Source organism: Herpailurus yagouaroundi, unplaced genomic scaffold (assembly GCF_014898765.1).
Source record: "Herpailurus yagouaroundi ecotype Mexico unplaced genomic scaffold, PumYag 67503, whole genome shotgun sequence".
NCBI lineage: Eukaryota > Metazoa > Chordata > Mammalia > Carnivora > Felidae > Herpailurus > Herpailurus yagouaroundi.
Window position 1 is genome coordinate 2519059 of NW_024420310.1, and position 20789 is coordinate 2539847.

The window sequence follows — 20789 nt, forward strand, 5'->3', positions numbered from 1 at the left end:
CGATGAGTGACCTGTAAAAGGTAATAGAGAAAATACTCGCTTTGTTTTGCTTATTATATTATATTCTTTCTGAAAACAAAAGTCAGTTTTCTGTCATCATAAATCTAAGGACCGGTATCCCAGTTCTCAATGAATTCCCTTATTTCCCATTATTCTTCTGTTTAACCCTTACATTCAATTTAGATACTCCTGTACATAGCCTTTTCATTCAGTTGATCCTTTCTAGCCTTTGTGACTTTTTTCCAGGCCAAATTTTGTGTCTGTAACACTTGGCTTTGTTTGTCCCTTTTTATGTCATTTATCAAGGAAATCCCAGTGTTTTATGAAGTCCTATGTTTAAACGTTTACCCCTTGTATTTTTCTCTATGCTCCGTTATACAGAATGTAAACAATTTGTGTCTTGTAGATGCTCGTTGTAGTTAGTATTTGTACAGTTATGCCTCCTAGATTGCCAACTGGAAATCAGGAAGTAGGAGGCCACAAGGTATAGTGGAAAGAGCACTTTAATTGGCAGTGTAGTGATTTGCTTCTAGTCTGTCTTCTGCCATGAACTAGCTTATGTGACTTTAGGCAAGTCACTTCTCCCTATACCTGATGGTTTTTAAAATTTCTTTTGGCCTGAATGTTCTATAGTTCAATGAAATGGAGTCTTACCCATGTCACTGTTCTAATTTCTTCTTTATATCCATATACATCAAAATTACAAGTGACTGGTACTAAATAGTCTTTTACAAATAATCTAACTTCCTATTTTATTTATGATGCTATCTTAACATTTTTGCTGATTTCTTGAAAGAAAGAAACAGTTTTGACTTGGATGCAAATAAGGAAGGAAAAAGTGCAATAGCTAGGCATTGCATTCCTCCTTCTGGTGGTCAGTTACTAATTGAAAGTGGGAAGGTTTCATCCAGCAAGGTTTGCATGGGTAGGGTACCCCGTTGGTTTGCTTCTTTGTTTTTGTTTTAAAGTGTGTTTTATTTGTAATCTGTTGTATGTGTTTCTTCATATTCTTAGCTTACAGAATTCCAATGACCTGGAGAGTTAGGGTTGCATTGTAACCAATCCCTTGTTCTTTTGACTAATGTTCTTTTTTAGATCTTTTTACTTACTCTTCACAATTGAATATCTTTGGTTATCAGCAGCTGTCCTGTTGCCATTCTTTCCATCACCAGATCTTCCCTTGATTGGGCCTGGCATCTCTCACCAAAAGGTGACTGCTTTGCCCCACTGGGATAGCCTGGACCACCATTCTGTTTTGCAAGATACACCCACCCATTCCATGAGCTATAACTATACTCTTGGAGTAAGCCACTCACGCAGTCTCTCCTTTGCTCAGGTCCCTCGTAAAACAGAAATTCTGGTTCAGAGCACAGATCAAACTATCTGCCCTTTCCTTTCCAGAAGCTTCCACAAGCAAGATTAAGAACTTAGCTTAACACAGGGGCTTATCCAGTGACTGTCCACGTAGACAGTCCCTGTGATGGCCTGTGCTTTACTCAGACACCCGGTACCACTAGAGTTATGGATCCAGTTCCCTAAAGCCAGTAAAGGAGATGTGTATGGGTAGATTGAAGGACAAGGGTTAGAATTGGGACTTTATCTGGATATGACAGAACCCAGCATATCCGAAGCACTGTGTGTAATGGTCTGTCAGTGGACCCCGGGTGTATATTTTGATCAACATCAATACTGTTCATTGTACTCGTTCTAGCAGAGCTGCAGTCTTTAAGAAGTTTCAAGGCATGATGTTAAGACCTAACTTGTTTGGTCAGCTCTTAAATAGCCGTCCCCCCGCCCACCATATAAGGCATGTGAGCATTTTTCAGTTCATTGGAAATAACTTTTCCTTAATTGTACAATTGCATCCAAAGATGTACCATAGGATATTTTCTTTGAAAGCAGACGATAGCTCAAACTCAGTGCTTCATAAATTAAGATATTAACTGGCAAGTATATTTCAATTAAGATTATTTACAGTGTGTGATTTTTAAGGTTAGCTGGGTAAGCCTTAACTGTCATTTGCCTGTATTTTAGAGTTGCTTTATTCGATATCCTGTCATCAAGAAGTCCCCAAACTAGCGTATCTGTGCCTTAAGAGATTCTATTGGATTATAGCGCCAAATCAAACAACGTCAAATTCTATTCAGTAGAATTTTAATGCTGAGTATTTTTGTTGTATCTCTAATCATGGTCATCAATAATCTGTTATCTATAGTAATTTTTCTTTGTAAGGAGACCATTCAATTTCCTGATAATTCTGTGTAACAGTGTTTACTATAAATTTAGAGCTGAAATTGAAATATTTCCAGTATATTTTTTTTATCTGATGAAAAGGAGAAAGGTATTATTAAGTAAAATGTCAAATTATTTTTACTGTTATCTTGTATATTTTAAATAGGAAGTAGACCAGTTGCGTTTGGAGAGATTACAAATTGATGAGCAGTTGCGACAGATTGGAGCTAGTTCTAGACCACCACCAAATCGTACAGATAAGGAAAAAGGCTATGTGACTGATGATGGTCAAGGAATGGGTCGAGGTAGTAGACCTTACAGAAATAGGGGGCACGGCAGACGCGGTCCTGGATATACTTCAGGTACAAACTAAGCATTTTACTCAGTAACTTTATCTGTTCCTAGACTTAATAGCTGCTAATCTCTAATATTCATTAGAACCCCATTATAACGGTTTCTCACTACATGGTTTCCAATTCACAGTGGGTCAAATTGTGTTGCAAGAGACCTAGACTTAAAAACTGATGATACCGCACACAGTTTACAGGGCAGGTGTGAGTTCTGTCCACGTTCTGACCGGGGATAAATCTGCTTTAAGCCCTTGTGTGTTGATGACTTTCTTAAGGCCTTTCCTGATTTTATTACTGTATAGCCAAAATTTTTTTCATTTGTGTACTGTGGCTCATTTTTTGTCAGGCATGTGCTGGTCATACTTGCTGGATGGACTGTGTAAATCAGGGCTCTGCATCCTATGGCTCATAAGGTGATTTTGAGTGTCATGGCCAAAGTCAGCCCTAGGCACAGTCAAGAAGCAGGCAAAGTTTCTCTTTGCCTTCCCAGCTCTTCTGTCAGTGCTTCTTTCTTCTCTCCCAGTACCTTTCACTGAACAACACTGTCCCCACCTGCCAGTGCCTACTGTCTTTCTTGCTCAACTGTGTATCTACTATGTAACTTGCTAATAATGGTATAAGGTATAATCCATCTCACAAATATTTGCATTTCAAAAAGGAACTCTTTAAGATGGAAAAGCCTTCAAGATCCACAGGAAAGAAGCTATAATGGTGAAGCTATATTTGGTCATTAGCTCCAACAGAGGAAGAGAGAGAGGTAGTAGAGTTGATATTCTGGAGTGGGGGAGAGAGACACCTACTCCTAAGGCCAACCTTGAACCTAACCCCTAACCCCTCTCCCAACAGTGTGTTCTTTTTGCTGTTGGAGTCCCACCTCACCGTGGAGCTCTTTGCCCCCACTCCCATCCCCTATATCATTAACCCACCCCTCATGCATAATGAGTTTATCTTAATAATACCTTTATTAATGATAAATTATTCCAGTGGGAGTGGGAGGGAAGGTTGTGGACCAGGTGAGCACATCCCCCTTGAGCTAAGTTCAATCCCTGATTCCACAAAAGACCCTTCCCTGAGAGAGTTGCCATGGTGGTCTTTGCCACCCTCTCAGAGGTGAGCAAAATGTATGCATTCCCCTCTGTCCCTGGGCCAAACCTTGTTAAAAGGAACTCTCTTTATAGAGGTTTTGTTTATCAAGGTATTGCATTTAACTGTTGTAGACAACTTTTCCTCCAGAGAGCGCAGATGTTTAAAGGAGCACAGCTGTTTAATGATGTGGCATACTCAGGTTTGAACTTAGATGGTTAATAAAATACCTGTTATTCTTCTTAACGAGAACCAAAAATGTTTAAAACCAAAATTACGTCAAACATTGTGAAACCCTTCATTTTGAATTTAAGATAATTTGTTTTACAAAATGGAAGGTGATAATACTCTTTGGGCTTATAAATTTGGGAAGAGTATTGGATTACCCCTGAAACGTCTCTGGAAGCTTCTGTTAACCTAACTTTTTTTTTAAGTCGGACAACGGTATATAACTTTTAACTCTCGATAGGAACTAATTCTGAAGCATCAAATGCTTCTGAAACAGAATCTGACCACAGAGATGAACTCAGTGATTGGTCATTAGCTCCAACAGAGGAAGAGAGGGAGAACTTTCTGCGCAGAGGAGACGGTCGACGGCGTGGTGGTGGAGGAAGAGGACAGGGAGGAAGAGGACGCGGAGGTGGCTTCAAAGGTACAGAGGTTTCCATTTCCTGTCTTGTAATTTTTTTTCATTTATTTATTTTGAGAGGGAGACGCGGCCAGGGTGGGGCAGAGAGAAAGAGGGAGAAAGGATCCCAAGCAGGCTCCACGCTGTCAGCATAGAGCCTGATGCGGAGCTCAACCCACGAACTACAAGATCATGACCTGAGCTGAAACCAAGTCAGACGCTCAACTGATGGAGCCACCCAGACTCCTCAGTTTTCATTTCTTAATAAATAAAGGTGAATTGTCACAACTGTCTGAAGTTCTGTGAGAAATCTTGCTGATTCAAGGACATGTTACTGAAACCCCATTTCTCCTGTTTTGTACTGGTCACCTGACGAAAGGCTCAGCAGTGATTGACAGAACATTAGACAGCCTTCCTATGGCTTGTGTGGAATAAATATATGAACAAACACTGGTAACTAGTTCAGCTTCTTTGGGGATTCTACACATAACATCTGATCGTTAGCACAGGTTGACACAGTGGATGCAGAATTGTAATGCCTTTGAAATATCGTCTCCTGGGTAGCATGCTAGATTTCTAAGCATTGTGTGGCTGGAATCACTAGGTTGTTGATTATATATTTTCGATTCCGGGGTCTGAATAAGTTGAGAACATAGGGATAAAGAACTTCCAATAAGCATGCCAAAGTCAGTAACTGTTGATCCTTTTGAAAATGACCCTATAGGAAACGACGATCACTCCCGAACCGATAATCGCCCGCGTAATCCAAGAGAGGCTAAAGGAAGAACAGGAGATGGATCCCTCCAGGTAAAGCTGTGCGTCTCTTTACCTCTAAATTATTTGGATTGCTGCAGTTTGACATATAGAAGTTGGTTTTGCTTGATTTTTAAACATGTTCAAAAGTTGCAATACTGGTACACGTGAAGTATTTTCCTTTCAACATCACAACTGTGGGCAATCTTAGATCTTTGTGACAAGTGTTCAGAGAAGATTTCTCTAGAGAATATGCAGTCTTAAGCATTTGTGAAGACTTTGAGAGCTCATTAGGACCACATTACCACATTGGTGGTTCCTCCCAATTCCCCTGAGCAAAGGAACATCCTGGAATGTAATGAGAGAGAAACCTGAGCAAGCCCTGTGGATCCCTCCTCCCCTGAGGTGCAGGGCTAGGGGGTCCTCTCTAGAAAGTGAGGAAAAGAAGGTGTCTGTCTCCTAGGTAATAATCGTGACAGACAGGGCTGATCATGTTCAGCTAGTACATGCTGAATCTGTCAGCTGCTTGTTCATAGCCAGCCTCTATCCTGAGAATCCCACCTCAGTGGGTCATCACCTACACTGAACCCATTGTTAAATTTTTAAAATTACCCGAGCTTGTCTGGCACCGTTCCTGAGTGCTTTGTGTGCATGTTATCTCCTTTAATCTTACAGCAGCCCCCTGAGGTAGTTTCATTTGTCTATTCTATAGGCGAGTAAACTTGAAGCTTAGAAAGATTCAGTCCTTTGCCAAGAGGTCCCATAGTTAGCGTACAGTGGAGTGATACTTGAACCCTGGTGTCTGATTTCCAGAACCCATATTCTCCTCTACTTCTTTAACTCCTAATTCATCTTTTTTTTTTAAGTTTGTTTATTTATTTTGAGAGAGACTGAGACAGCACCCAGCAGGGTAAGGGCAGAGAGAGAGGGAGAGAGAAAACCCCAAGCAGGCTCTGCACTGTCAGCACAGAACCCGACGTCAGGCACGAACTCAACGAACCGTGGGATCATGACCTGAGCCGAAACTGAGAGTCGGATGCTCAACTGACTGAGCCACTCAGATGCCCACTTTAACTCTTAATTCTTAATCCAAGTAGTTACGGTTCCTTATTAACTACGGATTGGTTTGGGACCAACACCCAAAATTAGTGAGATGCTTTTTAACAGCAGAAACTTCATGACAGAATAAGACCTAAGTAGGTGTTAACTATTGGCAAGTACTTAAGGAGCAGCGTAGAAAAGACCTTAGGCCTAGATAAAGAGGTTGCTGGAATAGTGTACATACATGGGCTTTACAAAGATGTAAGGCATTTATGTGCCAGTCGTGTCATTACCCACTTAAAGTGACATGTTGGATGAAGTTGGCAATCTGATCATACTAGTTAAAAAGGGTGCATATTCATAATTATACTTCAGAGTAAAACAGAGCATCAAATAAAAAGGTTGCATTTTTGTGTAGGGGAGTAGATCCAAATCAAAGTAAACCCTTGACAACCAAACACTTCAAAATATACACTGAGGGACGCCTGGGTGGCTCAGTCGGTTAAGCGTCTGACTTCGGCTCGGGTCATGATCTCACGGTTTGTGGGTTCGAGCCCGGAGTTGGGCTCTCTGCTGTCAGCACAGAGCCTGCTTGGGATGCTCTGTCTTCCTCTCTCTGCCCCTCCCCAATGCTCGAGTGTGCGCGTGTGCTCGCTCGCTCACGTGCACGCGCTCTCTCTTTCTCATAAATAAACATTAAAAAAATACACACCGTAACCAACAGTTAAATGCACTTTGAAATTACGGCAAGCCATTCTGACATATGTAGCATTTGCACTTGAAACAGATCGATATTTCTAGTATTTTAAGCCCATTGGTCAATATTATCTTCTTTTTATACAGCATCTGGAATTCTGTTAGCAGTGTTTTAAGTGTTCCGTGTTGCTACTTAAACTGTTATATAAATCTTAGAATATCATTTCTAAATTACCTTCCTCTTTACACGCATGTTGGGAGTCCAGTCCTTCCACGCGTTAGTGTTATCAGATTTCCCTGTACCGTTACTATTCTTCAGACAGGGTTCAAATTGTACGATCATCTGCCCTGCCTTACTGAACAAGCTATAAGAAACCAACACAGATTTTTCTACTGTAAGACAGTGGGAGCCTCAGTAGAGAAAGTTGATCAGACCCATGGTAGATAATTAAGGTGTAAACCAAGGCTAGTTACCACCTTTGTCGAGTTCTGTCCTTGGTAAAGGTGAAATAGGAAGGCATCAATTTGTGTCCCTCTTGGGTTCCACAAACCCATTCTTTTGAACTCTGGTATTATAAGTATGTATTATCGTAATTGGTAATAGTAATTCATTTTAATTATTTCTTTCTCACTGTTTTCTTCTGCTTAGAAGACACGGTAGGATTGTGAGTTTTTGTCTAACTTTGGACGCAGTGAGATGACCAGTGTGTTCCAGTTAAAGAAGAAGAGTGTTTTAAAATCATAAACTAAATAGAGCTCCTACCTGACCTTAATTTCTTGCACTTCTATTCTCACCCACATTTCCCCTTTTAACACATGGAACTTACACTTCAGGCTTAAATTTCTTGTCAGGCCAATTACAGATTACAATAGGATATGGTTTGTGTATATAACAACTATAACTTGTTTTAGATCAGAGTTGACTGCAATAATGAAAGGAGTGTCCACACTAAAACATTACAGAATACCTCCAGTGAAGGTAATCGGCTGCGCACGGGTAAAGACCGTAACCAGAAGAAGGAAAAGCCAGACAACGTGGATGGTCAGCAACCGCTTGTGAATGGAGTACCCTAAACTGCATCATTCTGAAGTTACATTTCCTATACCATTTCCATAACTCTTATTCCATATTAGAAAACTTTGTTAGGCCAAAGACAAATAGTAGGCAAGATGGCACAGGGCATGAAATGAACACAAATTCTGTTAAGAATCTTATTTTTTTTTTTTTTTTTTGGTATTGGTCATAAGCAACAATTTCCAGATTTGCACAAAAAGATACCTTGAAATTTTGAAACGTTGCTTTTAAGTATACTTCAGCACTTCAGGGCAGGATTTTAGTTTGGTTTATTTTTTAAAGGATTGAGCAGTGATATTTTTTTGTTAATTTGGACCATTTTCCTGCATTGGGTGAGAACTCGCCAGTACATTTCAGTTTTTCAGAATAAATAGCTTTGTTGGTAATCACTTCCGTTTTTAATCTCCTATAGAAGTCCATGAAATACTATGTCATTTCATGTCCTGTGTCAATTTATGTTTGGTCCACTTTTCCAGTATTTTAGTGGACCCTGAGATGTGTGTGATGTGACGTTTGTCATTTTCATTAGCAAAAAAAAAAAAAAAAAAAAAAAAAAAGTTGTATGATCTGTGCCTTTTTTATATCTTGGCAGGTAGGAATATTATATTTGGATGCAGAGTTCAGGGAAGATAAGTTGGAAACACTAAATGTTAAAGATGTAGCAAACCCTGTCAAACATTAGTACTTTATAGAAGAATGCATGCTTTCCATATTTTTTTCCTTACAGAAACATCAGGTTAGGCAGTATAAAGAATAGAACTTGTTTCTGTTTTTGTTTTGTTGCACTGAAGTTTGACAAATAGTGTTATTGAGAGGGATGTGTAATTTTTCTGTATAGACAGGAGAAGAAATAACTATCTTTTCATTTGAGAGGCTAAAATGTTTTCAGCTAGGAACAAATCTTCCTGGTCGAAAGGTAGTAGGATATGCCTGCTCTTTGGCCTGATGACCAATTTTACCTTAGCCTTTTTTATTTTGTCCTCCCCAAGTTTTGTGAAGTTTTTCATATTTTAATTTCAAGCTTATTTGGGGGAGATAGGAAGGTCATTTTCATGTGTGCATAATAATCCTGTGAAGTACAGGTACTTTGTCTAAGAAACATTGGAAGCAGGTTAAATGTTTGTAAACTTTGAGATATTAGGTCTAATGTATAAGAGGATTTGGAAAGCTGACTAGAATTGGTTAACAAATACTTTTCTTTAGTTTTTTTTTTTTCTTTTGTTTTTTGATGTGTTGGGTTTTGGTTGTTTTTGAGTCATTTTTATGAATGAAATTTACTGAGGAAAAATACGTGAAGGACCTTCACTCTTAAGATGTTATATTTTTCTTAAAAAATAACTCCAAGTAGGGGTACCACTGAATCTGTACAGAGCCGTGCAAACCGAAGTTCTGCCTCTGATGTCTTTTGTGAGTTTGTTTCTTTGAATTTTCATTTTATAGTTACTTTTCCTTGCATACAAATAAGCATATAAAATGGCAACAAACTGCACATGAGTTCAAGAATATTAAAAAGTCTTTTAAAAGTATTGCCAAACATTAATGTTGATTTTTAGTTATTTATTCTGGGAATGTATAGTATTTGAAAACAGAAATTGGTACCTTGCACACATCATCTGTAAGCTGTTTGGTTTAAAATACTGTAGATAATTAACCAAGGTAGAATGACCTTGTAATGTAACTGCTCTTGGGCAATATTCTCTGTACATATTAGCGACAACAGATTGGATTTTATGTTGACATTTGTTTGGTTATAGTGCAATATATTTTGTATGCAAGCAGTTTCAATAAAGTTTGATCTTCCTCTGCTAAATTGATGTTGATGCAATCCTTACAAATGATTGCTTTTAAAATTTTAAGATAGGAAAAGAAATCTATAGAAAGTGTTACAAAATGTAACTGTTACCACTGGAAGTTTCACATGTCATAGGAAGTTAGCTGTTCTCTACCAACATTCAAGAACTTGATCTTGTTAAATAAGGTGGAAAAAAAATCAAAATGGTACAAAAGCACATTGTGCCATTACAATATGCACTAAGTCTCTTTTTTTACAAAGGCTGAATTCAGCAAGGCGCTAACTTGCTTAAATGTGAATTAACTAACTTCTATAACTGTAATTTGATTCACATGTTTTCAAATGGAGTTGGAGTTGATTCGTATTACAATATTTGTGTGCTAAACGTGTGTGTTTTTCAGTTCTAAGTCCTGATGTTTTTAAAATCTTATTAAAGTTTCAAAAATCTGAAGATTGTTTATCTAGATGTAAATTTTTATTAAAAAGTTGCACTTATGAAAAAGCAAAAAATTAGTCTGACAGATGTTTGCTCCTGGTCTTAAATTTCTAAATATAACAAAACTTAGCACTGTCGGGGCGGGGGGAGTTATTTATCATGCAAAGCATATATGCCTTGCAAATAATGTTTTATGTGCCCTTAAAAGGCAGAAGCATGGCTATTGGAAAATGGTTCTCCATATTCCCAGTTAAAGATTTCAACACATTAAGTACATAGGGTACCACCAAACCATATTAAATACATACTCCTGTCTGTGCACGCATAAATATATCCTTCCATTTGGGAAATACTAAATGTGTCTATGTCATTTCAGAAAGAAAGCAAAACTTTGGATGTCAGTATCTCCATAATAAATGACAGGTTTGTAGGTAGAATGTGCCTGAATTGGCTATTATGGTCACTTCAAAAAACTGGCACAGCCTAGAAAATAGGGTAGAAATGGAGAGGTGATAGAGTCAAATCCAAAAATGATTTAATAATGCAGGACAGTGCCTACAGTGATGTCCTACCTCTCCCCCCTCACCCCCCCGCTCCCCTCTGAAAAATCTTGGTTTTCTGCCTCTCTGGTTCTCTGCTACCTGTGATGCCGAGTTCTGGGCTCTTCCGGGGCCAGAAGAGCTGAACACAGTACATTAGATGTGGTGTAGGCATAAACAATCCATGAGTGATTTCGATGGGATTTTCTGGTTTCACCGTGGTTTTCAGTGCTACCTTATGAATAGCCTGTTTACGGCATCAGCCTTGAGACTCAACTTGGCTCACTCAGGCATTTCTCTCATCTGGTCATGATCTTAGAGCTCCTGGTGGGTAGCAGTACAGTGCCCTTTAGAGTCAGTATATTGACTTGATCCCTGTTGAGTCCATTTGTCCCTCATGCCTCCGGTAACCAGTTATTTTGAAATCGCCATTAGCAGATGCTAGTCTTAATTGCTCAGAAGGCTTAACAGGTACCAGTATTTAAATCTTGAACATCTTTTCCACTGTATTTTTGTTTCGGACTGTTTAAAAATTTTATTTGGGGCTATTTAGAAATTTTCTCTGCCATTTCTTTCTGAGAACTTGCCATGAAGAAATGGGGAAATCCTGTTTTTTTATGCTAAGGAATTTTGTTCATGGGAGAGGCATTAAAACTTTGCAAGTTGCACCTGCTAAATGATTAAAGCGTAAGCTTCAAAATTTAGTGCTTGAAGGTTTTCCCACCAATTTGTGTATACCATACACTGGATTGCAGGGATAGGTTGAAAATTGGGAGGAAGACGGAGTGTCAACAGCATATGATTACACAGAATCCTGGGAATTGGGGCGTGTGATGATCATTCAGTGTAGTTCGGAACTTGGATGGCTTATGTGGAGAGGAAAAAAATTCCAGTGTTACTTCTTCAGGTATAAAGTCACTTTGGTAAATACTCAGGGCGTCTTTGTCAGATTTCCCTGGAAATCAAAACCTGTAAGATACTGCATCAAAGAACAGTATGTGTACATGATAGAAATGGACATAGGCAGTTATTCTGTGGAAAAGGGAATTGCTGGATAGATTCCACACTTAATCAGGGCATAGACTAACTCTGTGATAACTGAGTAAGCCATTTCATCTTCATGTTTCAGTTTTTCCGTGGGTTAAATAAATGGTTGCTAAGGTATCCCAGCAGCAAAGTTGTACATGCATTAATAAGTATTCGTGTTTTATATGGAGAAAGCTACAGAGAGTCAGTGGTAATGAACCACCCACCAGATTTCATCTGGTTCTCATTAAATAGTTCCTGAGTAATTACTATATAGCAGGCATTTCACAGGCTTCTTGGGGGTACAGGAATAATTTCTCGGACCTTCAAGAAGCTCACTGTCAAGTGGGAGAGCTTGAATGAATGGGCAGTTTCAGCATATGGTACGTTAAGTGCTAAAATGCACAGCCCGAGGTGGGAGCACATAGGGGGACCTGCCCAAATTGGGGTGGTGTGGAGCCTTAGTAAAGAGCTTCTCCGGTGAAGTGAAATCTTTTTATTTTTATTTTTATTTTTTTTAATTTACATCCAAGTTAGCATATAGTACAACAATGATATCAGGAGCAGATTCCTTAATGCCCCTTACCCATTTAGCCCATCCCCCCTCCCACAACCCCTCCAGTATATATACCACATCTTCTTTATCCATTCATCCATCCATGGACATTTGGGCTCTTTCCATACTTTGGCTATTGTTGGTAGTGCTGCCAGAAACATGGGGGTGCATGTGTCCCTTCGAAACAGCACACCTGTATCCATTGGATAAATACCTAGTAGTGCAATTGCTGGGTCGTAGGGTAGTTCTATTTTTAGTTTTTTGAGGAACCTCCATACTGTTTTCCAGAGTGGCTGCACCAGCTTGCATTCCCACCAACAATGCAAAAGAGATCCTCTTTCTCTGCATCCTGGCCACATCTGTCGTTGCCTGAGTTGTTCACGTTAGCCATTCTGACAGGGGTGAGGTGGTATCTCATTGTGGTTTTGATTTGTATTTCCCTGATGATGAGTGATGAGCATTTTGAAGTGAAATCTTCCTTAAAACAGATTGGAGGAGGAGTTAGCCAGATATAAGGGTGCTGTGGGCATTAATCTAGGCATGAGAAAGTCTGTGTTCGGAAAGCTTCCAAGAGTTCTGTGTGGCTAGGACACAGAATTTGAGGGAGAGAGAGGTGAGACGAGGTATTGTCAGGGACGCTTGTGATGCCACGTTAGAGGTTGGACTTTAGGGAGCCTTGGAAGAGTCTTAAATGTTCAGATTCCCACTTGAAGTGTGGGACAGACAGGATTGCCCCATGACTCTGGAAGCCCCTGCCAAGTTACCTTGTAACCAGCTAGCGGGAGGGACTGGGCCCAAATAACTTCCAGGAGGCTCCTCTGCCCCACAGCCCAAATCCAGCTTCCCACAAGGTCACGGGCGCTAGCGGTGTGTGTTCCCAGACACCTCCCCTGACAGCTGGCAGTTTTAAGCCCCGATTTGATCCTCTGCGGACAAAGCCATTATCAGGCTTGCCCTGTGAAAAGGTAGATAGACTCCCAGAGAAGAAATAACCTTCCCCCGGAGTACAGCCCCAAGGTGCAGCCAGCAACGCCGTGACCTTTACGTGTCACTGCAACAGAAAATGGGCATCCGTGTGCCTCTTCTGGCTGGTAATTTTCCCTTTGTAAAACTTCTTCCTTCTGCGTGGTGTTGTGCCGTGTGCCTTCACCCGCTGGTTCACAGATGGTGCCCGGCATGAGGCAAACACCACTTATTCCAGCTCTGGCTTTTTGGAAACTGCAAAAGGGATCATCTCAGCCATACCCAGATAGAGACAACCTTCCCAGGGCTAGCAGTGGGAAGCCTGGCTGAGCAGAAAGCACTGGCGAACGTGGTATTGCCGTGCTCACTTACGGCCGTTCCGTGTGCCTCACGGGCCCTGGAAAGTCCTCCGTGCAAGGCGGTTGAAACCATTTGGTCCCTCTGCACCCCCAAGGCCGCCAGCCCCGTGAGCCGGAAGAAGAAAGAAATCGGGGGGGAAAGAGCCCTTGGCTCCATACGCCATTAGAATAGTTGGTGAGGCATCTGACTCTGGTTTCCACTCAGATCGTGATCTCGCGGATGGTGGGTTCCAGCCCCATGTCCCGCTCCGTGCTGACAGTGCAGAACCTGCTTTGGGTTCTCTCTCTGCCCCTCCCCTGTGCATTCTCGTTTCTCTCTCTCCCTCTTATACTATTTTAACAAAAAGAATAGCAGATGCAATCTGACCTCCTAGATGTGACACCTGTCACTGTGCAGTGCACCACCCAGAGGCTTGTGGGGGGTGGGCCTGAGGTACACTGACAGGCAAATGGACTTGTGCCAACAGTCATCCCTTGAGGCTTGTGCCGCTTACATGGTGAAGAAGCTGCACCCGTGCGGTAAGTGACACTGAGTGGCCAGCATTTGGGGTTTACCGCAGGATTCCCTTTTGCCGAGTGAATTGGCTGGTCTGACCGATGGGGAGAGAGCAAGCGTGCCTGCCCTGTGCTTGAATCGGATGCTCGTAGAAATCAGTTTCACACAGCCACAAGGAGGAGACATTCCTGAGGCGCTAAATGCAAAGTGAGACCCCTGCTGAGGTCACAGGGCTTTGAGGCGCTTTGCTATCCTAGCATGGTTATATGAAAACCCTGGGCACCGGGGGTAACTGGTGACCAAATGACTTTAATTCAGGGAGTGCTGGAAAAGCTGGTGGCGTCTTACCCCAGGAAGACCTCCCTAATTTTACTCCTGCCAGGGATAGTCCTCTGGGGTGTGAAGTAGGCCCCATCCAAAGCGGGGGAGATGAGATAAGGGGCCCTGAAGGGGCCCCAGGTCTCAGCAAAAGTGGAAAGGCAGGAGAAGAGCACTCTTTTCGGAGGCTCCCTCAGGCCGCTTGTGATGGCTCTGGGTCTGGATCAAAGGGGTCCCTAGATAAGGACATAGATGAGAAAAGCAGAGGCTACTGGGCTGATAAGTAACCCACATCACTCTGAGGAGGTTGCAGAGAGAACCTGGGGAGGCGTGCAGCAAACAGTAACTGATCTGAGATCGGGCATTAAAGAGGACCCTAGGGAGTAGAGAGCTGATGCAAGGAGGTCCTGGGTGGGGGGATTCCTTTTGGAGAGGCAGGCCATTCGTTATCCCCACTGGCTGGCTAGCAAATCTGCAAAGCCTCTCATGCGTGTCCTTGGAGAAGCCTCCAGAGGACGACGCTAAGTGGTGAGTCCCATCTTCATGCTGCTGAAAGAGACTTTCAAAGACTCCCCATCTCCCACAGGCCTCTGTGCCACCCCAGAAACTGATTTCCTAGTCCAACTGCTCGAGGACCCTTCAATTCAGATTTGAGTTCATTCAAAAGCAAACTTGGTCCCGGGCCCGGTCCTCTGCCCTCTTCAAGGGGATTGTTGAATTTCTGTCCTGGTCCAGGTAGCGCAGAGCAGAGGTATGGGGAGCATTCAGCAGACGGGGACCTACCAGACACTGGAGGCCGAGGATAATTGTTTTGGGACCGGATAAGGGCACGGTAAATGAATTTCCCTGGCAGAATTTAAGATGGGTTGCACTTACAGCCAAGAGACTCAGCACAATCCCTGCAGATGCCACCGGTCCCTTTGTTGCCCTGCATAATAGGTATGGGTATGCTGGTGTGCCGACCCGCGGAGTGGGTGTGGGTACTGCCATCTTTCCGCGTGAAGGCAGGGCCTCTCGTATCCCAAAGCCTGCCAGGATCGTGCAGTTGAAAGAGTATCACGTATCACTAGGTGAGAAAGAAAACACAAGGCTTCTCCATTGCCAGGAGGGAGCGGGAGGCCACACTGTCTTCCAATTCCCAGCCCTCTCTAGCCAGTGAGGAAATCCAGTGTCGGTGGCCGCTGATTGCAGATCGTTGTGGTCTTAATAGCGGCCACCGTGGCACTCAAAGCATCTGATATGCCAACGGGTGGCTGAACTGAGTGTGGCCATTACTGGCAATCGGTGTGTGGCCTTAGAGCTGCACTGTCCAGGTCTCTGGCCACTAGCCACATGTGGCAGCTTCATTGAGTGCTTGAAACATTGCTGGTCTGAATTGAGAGGTTCTGTTCAGTGTAAAATATACAATGGATTTTGAAGACTTAGTCTGAAAATTATCTTACTAATTTTTTATATTTAAATCCTGAATTGTTAATATTTTGGATCTATTGGGCTAACTAAACTATCTCCCTAACATTAGTTATACCTGTCTCTTTTTATTTTTATTTTTATTTTTTTGAGTTTATTGATTTATTTTGAGAGAGAGAGCAAATGGTGTAGGGGCAGAGAGAGGAGAGAGAATCCCAAGCAGGCTCCGCACTGGCAGCACAGAGCCTGACTCTGGGCTCCCAACTCACCAACTGTGAGATTATGACCTGAGCCGAAATCAAGAGTCCGATGCTTAACCAACTGAGCCACCCAGGCACCCTTCTTTTTATTTTTAAAAATAGGACTACTAGAGGGGCGCCTGGGTGGCTCGGTTGGGTGTCCAACTCGTGATTTCAGTTCAGGTCATGATCTCACAGTTCATGGATTGGAGCCCCACATCAGACTCTCCCCTGGCAGTGCAAAGCCTGCTTGGGATTCTCCGTCTCCCTCTCTCTCTGCCCCTCCCCCACTTGTGTGCACATGCTCTCTCTCTCTCTCTCTCTCAAAATAAATATATAAACATTTCAAAAATAAATAAATTAAAATAGGACTACTAGAAAACTTTATATTACATATGTGGCTCATTTATTTTTGGACGGGATGCCTCAGACATTGCGAATATCCTCTTCTCCAGATCTCTCTAGGAAGAAGGGAAGTTATTTTGCTTTTACCTGGCAGAGCATGAAGTTTACCTTTACTGTCCTGCCTCAGGTATTTTGAACTTCCCCAGTAATACTTAAAAATTGCAATATATCAGTAATGAGTTGGGCAGGTCCGTTCCATTATATTGATGAGTTTTTTACGGTGGCCCTCACAGCTCTCTATGCATGCTCTCTAAGCACAGCTGTTCACAGGTGGCAAGGCCTTAAGTGAGGACGGAGACCGGGACCAGGCCACTTGAGTGAGCAGCTTGGGGGCTTGAGCGGCTTTCCAAAGAGCTATTCCACAGCCTAATAAGGAACAACTGTTGGCCTTGCAAACACTAGCAACGCAAAAGGAGCCCTTATCACCTGTTTGGCCCCTTTGGGTATTAGAAACAGCACATCCTGCACCCAGGAATGTTATTTCAGAACCTGTACTAAGCCATCATACTGGGAGCCAAATTACATTGGAGACCCCTTGCAGTAAAGCCACAGAAGCAATACAGGCAGCACTAAAACAGTACCTGCCCCTACCCCACCCCCAACTCATTCTGATTCCATAGAGTTTTAAGTATCTGTGGCCTGTCTTACATCTGATGCCCCTGGCAGTAAGACTCTGCCAATATATATAGATGGGTCATCTCTCCACTACTGAATGGAATGGTCCGTGCCTTTTGAATGACAGTTATTGGGTCTGGTGGAGACAAATTGTCTCACTGAAGAAAAAAAGTGTGATTCTAAGCTCCAACATTCCCATCCTGTGATGGGCTGTCACTACACCAAATTCCATCAGATTAGGGGCATCAGCGAAGGTCCAGTGGGGAAAATAGAAATCACAGCAGTGCTTTTAACAGAAAATTTAATATAGAGCATGGTTAAGCAGACATTAAAGGACTGAAAATTCAAAACAGTACCATTAAGGTGACACAGAGGCGGGGTCTGTAGGCCTGGGGGAAGGAGATGAGGCTCAAAGGAAAGGCCCACAGAATTGAAACCCAGACCTCTAGGAATGGGTGCTGTTGGTTGGTTCTGGTACCTTGGTAACTCACCGGAAGACCCCCATGGGGCTGGGACCTAGAGCACTGAGGAGGGAGTGCCAGCCAACTGGTTGACGCTGGTGTCTCTGAGGAGACGTGATGATACCGGTTCTGAGAGAGGAGGGAAATCTGGAAATGGAATTCAGTTGCTGCTAGTGGAGCAAGCCGTTCCTGCCAGAGGGAAGACCCATGAACCGTGGGCTTCCAGTCTTCCTCTAGAGCCTCTTATCGGCCGACCCTAATAGGCAGTACAGGCAACAGAGAAATGTGGTGTGCAGGGCCCCGGCCCCGGCCCCAGCCCCAGGCTCACGGAGCAGAGCAGAGCAGAGGACGGAAGGATAGTTTGGAACTGAAAGACAGTAGCTCAATGATCGCTAAAGTACAACAAGCTGAAAAAATGTGAAATGGAAATGATACATCTGATTGGGGGCTAAACCAACTCAAGAATAGGTGGCCACCCACTCGATAGGTACTGACATGCCCCCATTATCTGCTTTGCCCGAGTTACTGGCTTCATAGAGGCCTCCATTTTGAGACTTGGTACCATCCAAGGAGACATGTTTCGCTGATGGCTGAACAAGTTCAGGAAAATACTAAGCCATCGGTTATAGTGACGGTAAGTGTGGACCACCCATGGCATTAGTTGCTCTGCACAATGGGTGGACCTGGAAAGCACTGCTTTCAATGAATGGAATATACCTTTTCATAGACTTACAGGCTGTAGCTCATGGCCTCACTCTAGTCAGGCCATTAGGCGACCCAGGATGAGACTGGTAAAGTCATACCCGATGAAAAATACAAATCACTCACAAGCTCAATAAGTCACATATGTATTTGTCTCCTAGGAAGGGCCACATCCCGAGAAAAGCAAAGCATCTGCATGAAGTACGTCAACTGAGCCCGTGAGACATCAGTCAAATCCGTGATGACCTACCAGATCTATGTCCAGACCCACCACAGTAACAAAACCACCATGAAGGGCTTTCATTTGCCTTACAAAGAAGCTACAGACACTCCCAGAGCCTGCACACCCTGGCAGCTTCGTAAGCATTTAATTCAGGGTGAACTCGGTCATACTGCAGAAGACAGGACTGACTCGTGCTGGAAGATACATCCCATAGGCCTCCTGCCCTTACATCGTTTGAACATGCTCTCTAGGTATAAGGTTGCATTTCACATCCTCCAGTCAGATAGCCCTCATGGATTTAAGGCTGTGACAGACTACCTTTGCCACATGCCAGAGAAGGTCAAGAGAGACTTCAGACCATGATGCAGATCTGACATTTAAGATAGAAGAGGAAGGAAGGAGGGTTGGGTAGGAAGGATCTTAGACTGTAATACAGTTCCAGACAAGCTTCAACCAGGCTGATCGGAAGTTCTTGAGCCAGAGTCACCTGTTCCGGGGATTCTTCCACTCGTAGGAATGGATCTGCATTAGTACCTCCACTGTGCTCAATTATTGGCTGGAAATTGTCTACAGGAAACATGACCTTGGCACAAACAGCAGTGGCTCCAGAAGGGTAGCAACTGGGGCTGTCAGGCAGTTAAGCTCGCCACAACAGATTGAAGTGGCATACTTGTGGTGGCACCACACTACATAATAATAACCGCCCCCCTTTTTTTAGACCTGCATTGACTGTAGTGAGTAGCTGGAAAGTTTTTACTGAAGAGATCCTGGAAATGTCGATGAATACAAATTTGAAATGGGATCCGGTATCCTCTCCCACTGGGGAGACAGCTTTGACACTGGGTTTGTCACATACCTCTTCAAGCTCAGGATACTCCTGTGGTTCTTATCCTCATGCAATAAGTCCCCTTTGCACTGTTTCAAGAGATCGCCTTTGATCTTGATTTCAAGATCCTTGATTTCAAGAGATCGCCTTTGGTAAGGGAATCGTTAGCCCTGGGTCTGTCTGGAGCTTTTCACTCGAGGATGTAAAATAAGGCCTGGTTCTTTCCTGAGGAGAGTTCATGGACCCCAACTGGTTGGGCGTGGACAGGTCCAACCCTGGGAAGAAAGTAGAAGATCGAGGGGCAAAGGACTTCTCTTTTCCTAGTCCAGATATGGACAGACTACACCTGTCTGGGGCAGTGATCACAGCGCCAACTATCACAACCCTAGATATGTCACCCCCAATTTGATTTGGCTATGAGGGATCTTACCAGCCCCTCACTATCAAGCAAGGCCTCTGCTGTTACTTCTACCGGGCAAGGGGATTCAGCCACTCTTTGCCTCAGCTTTCTATACACATGTGTCCATGGCCTGTGATGTCCATGCTAAATGGGTGCAGAGATTCACCTTGGACCCAACTCAAAGCAGCATTTGTGTTCTTCTCACCCACTGTCGGGACTACTTTTGCTGTGTAGTAAGACAGCCTCCCTTTCTCTCCCCTGCCTCCTGTTTGGATCCAGGGTTACCTGCTTCCTGAGAATAGCCATGCAACCCTTCAGTAATCAAAGATCCACTGGGCACAGGCTATATATGCCCAGCTTCTGGTGCCATTAGCAGGATCTACCTGGGGGCTTTGGGGGCACAGTTTATCACCACCTTACATGGGTTGTCCTCCCACCAAGAGGTGTTTCTAAGGCTCACCTGAGGAGATTACCAATGAGTTAGCTAGGGTTTCGCTCCTAAAGATATTCTTGATTCCCTACCTCTGCTTGTGTTGGATACCTGCATAACTCTGTGTTATTTACTGACTAGGCAGTGTGCACTGTGGCCGCCAGCTCCTGCTGTTTCTGACTGAATACCTCACTGCAAGTGAAGCTGTCCAACATTAACTATAGGAGCTAGCCACAGGGCTCTAAACCACCGCCTCCCATCTAAGGCCTCCAGTTCTCATGCTGAACTTTGTATTATTATTTAGGACCCTCTTCATTTTACAACGTCTTCTTTGCCACTGTCACCAACTCCAGAAACCCCCCTGACAAATCCAATTGGTTTCTGGGCCCAATGGGAAGGCAGGTTTCACTGTGGAATAATGACACAACACGAGATCGCGTGCTCATCTTGCTAACACTTAGGATCGTAAGTTATCCCAATCAAACCTATGCTTGTGCCCGTTGTACATGACTCGTGCTTTCTTTCACTCACCTTCCAAAGATGGATTAAAGGGAGCAAGACTAGGGGCAGGGAGGCCAGGCTGTTGGAATAATGAGCCAATGCAGTGACAGTGAGAATGGAGATGGTAGGATCCCTAGCATAGTTGGGAGGTAGGATCAGTGAGACTTGGTGTTATCGTGTGTGGGGAAAGAGAAAGGGAGGAAACTAGGGTTATGATTCACACAGTTTGGGCTTAAT

At 43.2% G+C, this 20789-nt stretch overlaps 1 protein-coding gene across 16 annotated transcripts in view; it reads left to right on the forward strand.

Annotated features, from left to right (window-relative positions):
- Nucleotides 1-18652, forward strand: part of FMR1 (fragile X messenger ribonucleoprotein 1) — a 46413-nt gene extending 27761 nt beyond the window's left edge. For 4 of the 16 annotated variants that reach the window (XM_040467532.1, XM_040467536.1, XM_040467539.1 and 1 more), the window contains 4 exons: nt 2399-2594; nt 4135-4317; nt 5018-5100; nt 7696-10101. In XM_040467532.1, coding sequence (XP_040323466.1) covers nt 2399-2594; nt 4135-4317; nt 5018-5100; nt 7696-7857 — 624 coding nt within the window. In that variant the 3' untranslated portion in view covers nt 7858-10101. Of the gene's footprint in view, nt 1-2398; nt 2595-3316; nt 4318-5017; nt 5101-7695; nt 10102-18333 lie in introns of those variants that run through there. The other 12 variants (XM_040467537.1, XM_040467542.1, XM_040467544.1 and 9 more) reach the window with 10 other exon arrangements.
- The last annotated feature ends 2137 nt before the right edge of the window (nt 18653-20789 follow it).